At 31.5% G+C, this 8,834-nt stretch overlaps 1 protein-coding gene across 1 annotated transcript; it reads left to right on the forward strand.

The window, feature by feature from the left end:
• Window positions 1–2,496: 2,496 nt before the first annotated feature.
• Window positions 2,497–2,996, forward strand: LOC135950398 (uncharacterized). The gene is made up of 2 exons (XM_065499945.1): window positions 2,497–2,509; window positions 2,575–2,996. The coding sequence occupies exons 1-2, from the start codon at window positions 2,497–2,499 to the stop codon at window positions 2,994–2,996; spliced, it is 435 nt and encodes a 144-aa protein (XP_065356017.1).
• The last annotated feature ends 5,838 nt before the right edge of the window (window positions 2,997–8,834 follow it).

An 8,834-nucleotide genomic window follows, 5' to 3' on the forward strand; every position in this document is an offset into this window, starting at 1 on the left:
GTGTTTTGTTGCCAGATATCTGAATATTATGATTCCGTAATATTAGACTGATATATTTATTATTTGTTTGGACAGACACGCTCGATGTTCATATATGTTCGCTAGTTTGAAATGGCATTAAAATTTACTGTATATTCAATCTTTTGGTACAATCACAGTAAACTTATCATTTGACTTTGTTGTATATTTTCGTAAATGACAATTGTCATAGATGAGATTTGCATTAAAAAAAGTTAGAAAAAGTGCCGTATCAAAAATGTTGTAGAACAAAATATAAACAACATCAAAATTTCAATGTTCATCAATTTCAGCGGACTGCATCTTTTTAGCCATGTGGATCGCTGTTTAACGAAAGATGTCAAATTACAGCTTGAGTATCAGCTAATAGTTAAAAAAAAATCAGCTGCTTCTACCTGCTTCTGTCTAAAAAAAAAACAGTAAAAAATATAAAGTGATAAAGTAAAAAAACATGAATTTTCGTTCATGCCTGTTGTTGTTGCCATATGGCTGGTAACTGTACATAAGATTCTGGTGCATGGTACCAAATTATAGCAGAAGCTATTCGGTCAATAGGGGTGTCTCTATCTAAATGATTTAATTTTTATTTTTTACATATTAATGATTATTTGTATCAGCCTTGCTGTCCGAGGAAGCTCAGAATGAAGACTATATAGCCTATAGATTACATCATACGTGAAGAATTGGACGTGTAGCAACTAATGAAGACGTAATGTATAATATTTTATTGTCTTCAGACCCATTTATAAATAGATTTTGGTCAAAGCTGCAAACCAAAAAATTGGATTACGATAATGATGTTAAAAAATTATTAAAAGACTATGCTTAAATTACTTATTCATGTTTTTTTATGGGAGATGGGTGTAAAAGTGGCCGGATCAGGTATATATTTTCAGGAGCCCATTATACAATTATAACATTTACTTTTTGTGAAAATTGAGTTGATGCTTTAAAAATCAAGGGAGTTATGCCACTTTTTCAATACAAGTTGTATGGGTAGTGGAGTGTTAAAAAATGCTATGTGCCAAAAAACAATGCAGTAGGTCAAAATTTAATTTTCACTTTGTATGGGTGGTGGGCGTAAAAGTGGGAGGATCATTTTTATTTTTCCATTTTTTCTTGATTCAAACAAAAAATGCACTAAAAACACTCCATGGGCGGCGCTATGGGGTCTCAAAGTAGGGTACCTTCAACATGTAAAATTATAGGTTGGATTTTTGGGCCGAATGGATTCGATTTTTTTGTTAGTTAGATAACTAAATTACCAATTATATACAAAAGATTTCAGAGCAATTACAATTATGGACCCAAAAATTTTATATTTTCCGTAAGGTATCTTTACGAAGAATGTTTTTGTATAAAAACTATGTCTTATTTTTCGAATATGTCGCCCCTACGACCTTCAAGATTTGACCTATTTTTTATCAAAATTTAAAATTTGGTCCATATGTTGTAAAATCCCAAAGTTGGGATCGATGTGTTCCCTATTTATTCCCAAAGTGTTCTCCCACATTTCCTTCAGCCCCGAAGGAAATGTGGACTCTATTCGCAAAATTGTAAAAAATACCATTTTTGGGATTTTCTCACCAATTTTTAGAAATTGCGAGATTCCCTTTGATCTCTGACAAGTTTTTTTATACTTTTTTTAGAATAACAAATTTACAAAACTTTGAAAATTTCATTGAATTTTGTTAATAAATAAAGATTTTATTACATATTACATATTTATTGAGTTTCTAAAACTAAAATTTGTATCAAAATTTTAAAAGAAATTGAAAACATTGAAAATCCAAGAAAAGCTAAATAAAGGCCACCCTTGTGGCAGATATATTTTAATAATATTGGAAACCCAATATTTTCATATAACATATAAATGTGTTATATCCGGCTGTAAACACAATTATGTTTCACCAAACATCTACAATTCTGTAGGAGAAACTAAATATTTATATTTCTTAAAAACTTGAGGCTCTAGATTGTTTAAGCAAAGCAATCAATTAAACCAATCAATCATCAAATAAATTAAATATTGATAAATTTATAAAGATAAGGATTACTTAATAAAGCAGTGTTAAACTATAATTTATTTATACAGCAATTGTTTATGCAGTTAATTGCATGACAAATAGTAAACTAAGAATTTCTTTTGAATTGTAAAAAAAGTAAAAGATTTTCTTCACTACTGACCCAATAAACAAGAATTGTAGTGTTTATAATAAATATTTAATTTATTATTTAATAGAGATAAGATAAATCAAGTGGAATGGATTTAAAGTTATAATTGCTTAATTACTAAAGTAAAGTTAGCAATAAACGAGTAGATAAAACCTCTAAGATAAAGACTATGCAGTTTTACATAACTTTTGATATATAAATAGACAGCTCATAAGCAATTTCCATTCAATTGCAATAAAGTGCTATTAGCAATTATTTAATTATAAAATAAATTACATTATTCTGCTAGAAACTTAATATATCATGTTAATAAAATGTGAGTAAATTATTATAAAAAAAAAACTTTTTCTAATAAAATGTTTAATTTATAAATTTTTTTAGTCTGGCTTTTAGTTTTTTTATTTGCTGCAACAACGAATGCTGGGTCCTTATCTAGCACAAAGCTTTTAAATACCTTAGATTGTGGCCAGACTTCACCATGTCAAGGACCTCCGCTTTGTCCAGGACAGTCACCCTGTACAGGACCTTCACCAGCACCTACTCCACCACCTGCACCAGTTGCACCACCACCTTGTACATCTTGTACTCCACCACCGTCTTGTAATAACTGCCCTAAACCAGACTGTTCAATGGTTCCAGATGGCACAACATTTCCATATGCCAATCACTGCAAACTCTTTTATCGGTGCATTGGCGGTAGTGCAGTGGTTTCTGTCTGTTCGAATGGCTTTTGGTATGATCGTGCTATTTCAAAATGCATGTTGTGCGATTTGGTCTTAAATTGTGAAGCTAAAAAGGATTAAATTTTAACAAATCTTTAACAATTATTAGAATTAATATAACAAATTCAGAAATATTGAAAATGTTTTTATACTATATCTTTTTAAATGAAATAAAGTTGGTGGTAGTTGGTAAAAATTATTTTAAAAAATCTTAAATGAAACAACTTTATAACTTTATACATATTGTGTTTTTTGAAAAATTAAGCCCAAAAATCATAACTTGTTAATACTGCGTTCTAAGGAAATTTTTTTCAATTTGTATTCATCACATTTCATACCAAAAATCTATATTTTTATATGAAAAATCTAAAAACTTTTTAAATCCAGCTATTTCTTAAGAAATGAGCCTAATCTCATACCAATACAAGTAAGAGAGCTGTATTCGGTGTACCGAATCTTATATACCCTTCACCAAATTAAACTTTAAAATGCTAATTTGAAATATTTTTAGGTAAACAAAATTTAAAAATATTTTTTTTTTTTAATTTTTTTTTAATTTTTAAAATTTTTTTTTTAATTTAAAAAAATTAATGACAGAAAAATTTTTCTCGTGACAAAAAAATTCGGGTTAAAATTTTTTTTTCACGATTTTATGTCCAACTTACTTTAGCCTTATATACATCGCACAGTGGGGCATCAACATTTTTTGGAAATAAATCGGGAATTTATAAACGGCTGGTCCGATCGGGATAAAATTTGACTTCAAAGAGTATTCGACTTCAAGTTATTAAAATGAGTTACTTATATTTTCGGAATGCGCTCAGCTAGGTCTTGAAAAAACATGCTTGCGTATACTATTTATCTCCGAGTTATAGGTATTTCAAACTTGAAATTCTAAAATTTTGCCATATCTTGTTCCGCTTTTTTAAAAAAATATGAGGTACTTTTTGACGGAATCGAATTTATGTTTTGTTAGTTAGATAACTAAATTACCAATAATATACAAAAGATTTCAGACCAATATCAATTATGAATCCAAAAATATTCGAAAAGGGACATTTTTGCTGTTTTTTGGTCATTCATTAAAAAAAACATCCTTTAAAAACATCTAACAATTTTATGTTTTTCTGTAAGGTATCTTTACGGAAAACATTTTGGTATTAAAAACATGTTCTATTTTTCAAATATGTCGCCCCTACGCCCTTCGGAAATTTACCTATTTTTTATCAAAATTTCAACTTAAGGCCATATGTTCTAAAATCCCAAAGCTGGGATCAGAAAACTGAAAGCTGTTTTGGAAATTTGTTCCCTATTTATTCCCAAAATATTTTCCCAGCTCCGAAGGAAATGTGTTTTGTTAATAAATAAATATTTTATTACATATTATTGAGTTTCTAAAACTAAAATTTGTATCAAAATATTAATAGGGTTGCAAATATTAGGACCAATTTGATCAATATTTATTTCGCACTAATTTCTGTTTTTAATTAGATTGGTAAATTTTTGGTCTTACAAAAAAAGTTCAAGTCAATATCTCAATTAGATTCAAAAATATGCCACTTTTAAACTCCATCCTTCAAAAATATTGCACTATTTTTTGAATGAGTGTATCGCTATCTCCTCTAGATACTTTTAGAGTGATTCGCTCCACATCGTGGGAATTTATGATAGATTCGATATTAAACAAGTAAGTGAGAGCTATATTCGGCTGTGCCGAATTTTATATACCCTTCACCAAAATATACTTTAAAATAAAAATTTTAAATATTTTTAGGTAAACAAAATTTAATTTTTTTTCCAGTTGTTTTTTCAAAATTTTTTTTTTTAAATTTAATAATTTTTTTTTTAATTTTAAAAATTTTTTTTTTTAGATTTTATTTTTTTTAATACTTAGTGAAAAAAATTTTGGTGAAAAAAAAAATTCGGGTTAAAAAATTCGATTTTCTTTCGAATATTGGTGAGATTTTTACCCATTATAGGTCCAACTTACCGTGGTCTTATATACGTCGTTGCACTGGTCTTTGAAATATCTATCATTAGATATACATATTGTCTATATTAATGATTTAGTAATCCAGATATGGGTCAAAAATAGGTCAAAAATCGAGGTGGTCCTGGTTTTTTCCTTATATCTCAGCCATTTGTGGACCGATTTTCTCGAGCCGGAAGAATTTCGGAGATATTGATGTATCATTCGTGTATGTAAGTTATTTGGACAGACGGACATGGCTATATCGACTCCGCTATCTATTCAGAATATATATACTTTGTGGGGTCGCAAACGAAAAATTTAGAAATTAAAAACGGAATGACAAACTTATATATACCCTTGCCTCTCATGGTGAAGGGTATAAAAATCGGGTATAGTTAACCTTCGCTTTATCAAAGGCTTTTTTATGTACATGGTTAACCAATAGCCACCCGGGTGGTACTGCACTTTTATACATATATGCGACGAACAAAATATTAAAAAATCAAAAAAACCTCATAAAAAGTTGAAAAGGATTTTAATAAATTCTACAGAACTCTAAAATTTGTTCAGTGAGTCTTAATTTAATTTAAATCAAAACAAAATTATTAAACTACTAAATCCGTAATGGTCACCCGGGTGGGTATTGGTAATGCGAAGGTTAGGAATCGATTTATTATCAACATTGTACAGCTGAAATATATAGACTATTTCTTTCTATAGAATATGAAAAAGAATTAATATAGAAACGCCCTAACTCGTGTTTTTTTTTTGCAAGTCCAGATTTTAGTTTATTTCGATAAATGGTTCGCTAATATATTTAGCCAAAAAATCTCGACATGCAAAAGATATATTTCTCATAGAGTCCGTAACACTTTAAATATACGTAAGCATATACTGAGCAGATATCTAATTATTATTTTACTCAGTTGTGAGTAAATTGCTATATGAATCTAATTGGAATAACTTCTCTGGGTGAAGTGCAAATGTAGGTTTGGTTATAAAGGCAGCCAGTATCAACCAGCTCACTTGGGTCCATGAATTGGTTCCTTTGTGTTACCCTAAGGATCATGGTCAGGACCTCAAGAGGTCCTTCACATGTCAGCACTGGGTTCAATGCCGAACCAACCTGATGCACGAATGAACGAATCCAACCTTCTGACATCCAGAGTAGATAGATCCGCTAGACCGTGCAAGAATGGACTACCTATTGTTACAGTCCAAGCCCCTGCTAGGGCAGGACAAAGACAGAGGGATGTTGAACCGTCTCATCCTCGTCGTCATCATGGCAACTCCTACAGAAGTCATTAAATGGAGTATTCAATCTCCTAGCGTGCGCACCTATCAAGCAGTGCCCCGTGAGCAGAGATATCAGAGCTCGTAGCCTAGTCCAAGCTAGCCCCGTGAGGGACATTGACCTATGATTTGTCAGATTAGACCATCTGAGCTGAGCAGACTCAAATAATTTACGCTGTATGATTGACTTACAGCGGTAAACCGACCAAATGATCGTCTCATCAGCTTGTAGACGTGAGCCTCTTTTGGCTAGTTCATCCGCAATAGCATTGCCAGGTACACCAGAGTGACCAGGCAGCTATAATAACTCCAGGTTGGAATGTCTCGCCATCTCGGCATTCATGTACCAATCTGTATGTCGAGTAGACGCCAGATAGGGATTTGATAGCAAGCTTACTGTCGGTACAGATTCGGATATTCACACCAATAGCCTATAGTACTACATTGATCATGTAGCCTGAAACACACTCTCTTCTGAAGATGGGGAATATAAAAGACACCACCTACCCCCAACCACAGACTTGGAGCCATCTGTATATGTGACAAATGTGTCCATAGGAGAAAGAGACAACGACACAGACAATCGTCTGTCAATAAAGAGTAAGGGAGTGCAATAGTCAATATTAACAGGGAGATAAGATGTACTTCCCAAAATAGACGCATGGCCAGTACAACTAGACCTCCATGCTCCTACAGTACTTAACCTAACCGCCGAATTTGTGGCCAATTGTTTGGCCATTAGATCAGCCGGTAGCCAGTGCATCACTACAAATAGAGCACGAGTTGGAGTACTGCACAGCGCACCCGTAGTGCAGAGATTCGCAGGATTCCCTCCATTATCCCACAGTAGATGGATTTACTTAGAGCCTTCCACCATACTAGTGCTCCATACATTAGTATGGGCTTAACCACCATATTAAAAAGCCATTTCGCGTTCCTAGGGCTTATTCCCCAGTATTCCCAATGGCCCTTCTGCAGGCATAGATAGCGATAGCCGCCTTTGACGCTTAGAGTCTAGAATAATTGCCAGATACTTAGCACTATCCGAGAGCTTAAGTTCCACACCATTAAGGCACTCCAAGTGCAAATATAAGTCTCACCAATCTTCGAAGGAAATGCTTTCCCCTTTCGAAAAAAATTCCATGGTAAATAAAGGACAATTATTTAAAATTGTGATCATTATAAACATGTTTCGATGTGTTATGAATAACTGTAATTGTATAAAATAACAATTAAATTAATATAAATGTACCTTTTTAAATTATACTAAATCATTGAAGTAAAAAATCGTTAAAAAGTCAAAGTTTATCAAATCTTGCTTATAACAAATACACAAAACTTTAAACTTTAGTTTCTTTTAGAAGTTTTTAAAGAAAAATATTTACAAAACACCAGTTCCAGTTCCACCTTTGAAGAACAAAAAATTATACTAAAGTAACTCAAGCAAAAGACCAGAAGAAAATACAAAAAAAATTAGTTAACTCAACTTAACAGAAGAAAAATACATACAAAAAACCATAAAATAAAGTTAAAACCTAATTTAGCTAATGACAGATGAACAATCTGAATGCCTGAAAGAAAGAAAAAAAACAACGAATGACTGACTAACTGAATGAATGTAGGAACATAAAAGTTTTTTTCTGGGACTTTTTGTGTGCGAAAGAAAAGAACTTTTGATATACAGAACAAATAGCCTTAAAAACCTAAATAGCAAACAAATACGGGCAAAAACACACAGCAGAGGGACAGACAAACAAAAAATTAAATTAAACATAAAAAAATCACCTGAGAACCAAATAAGAAAAAGACTCTTACTTTTAGAAGGACTTTTACTTTACAGCTAAATAATTACTCACAAAAAAAAATATAAACTATATTAAAGCAGAGAGAAAAAGCATTACAAAAGTAATAGAAAAAGTAGGTATTATAATAGTGGATGTCTAACACCATTTCTAGTTTTATTTTATTTAGAAATAATAAATAATAATCTGTCAAAAACTCATGACAAAATTAAGTTGGTTGTTCAATATATTTCACAAAACAGTGCAGTATTTGCTGACTTCGAAACTTTTCGAGATATTTAACACTACCTAAATCATTCATGTTTGTTTTTTTATGGAAACAGTGTAATACGATGCTTTCAAGTAATAACGTTGGCTCAAATGGAAAAGTAGCTTATGGACTAGTTAACTATTTAAGAACCAAACTTAAATAAAGCTATTTTTTTCAAGAAACCTAATAACATAAAAAGAACAGAAAAGAAAAGAAAAACTAAAACATCATAACCATATTAAAAAGAGAAAAGAATGGGTCTTTACTCACTGCTACACACTTGGCAAACACTACACACGTATGCATAATAGGGTGGATCCGAATATTTTTGAACCTACTCGGATATTTCTGCAATAGTATTTAAACGCCTTTCAAACCCCTTTGCGAAAAATATCAAAAAACCATAAAAACCTTAAATAGGACCTTTTTATCCTTTAATCCAGCTAACCAAATACTGGTGCCAAGACAATCATATTAAAAAATTATGTCCTTAAATAAACTAAAGTTCCATTTTAGTGGGATACATCCCTATTTTTCCTCCTTAAAAGCGGGGCCCCCTCTAATGTGTAAGTATAGTTTTTGCACAAAAACCACACACCAGA

The sequence above is a fragment of the Calliphora vicina genome, chromosome 2, assembly GCF_958450345.1.
Source record: "Calliphora vicina chromosome 2, idCalVici1.1, whole genome shotgun sequence".
Taxonomy (NCBI): Eukaryota; Metazoa; Arthropoda; class Insecta; order Diptera; family Calliphoridae; genus Calliphora; species Calliphora vicina.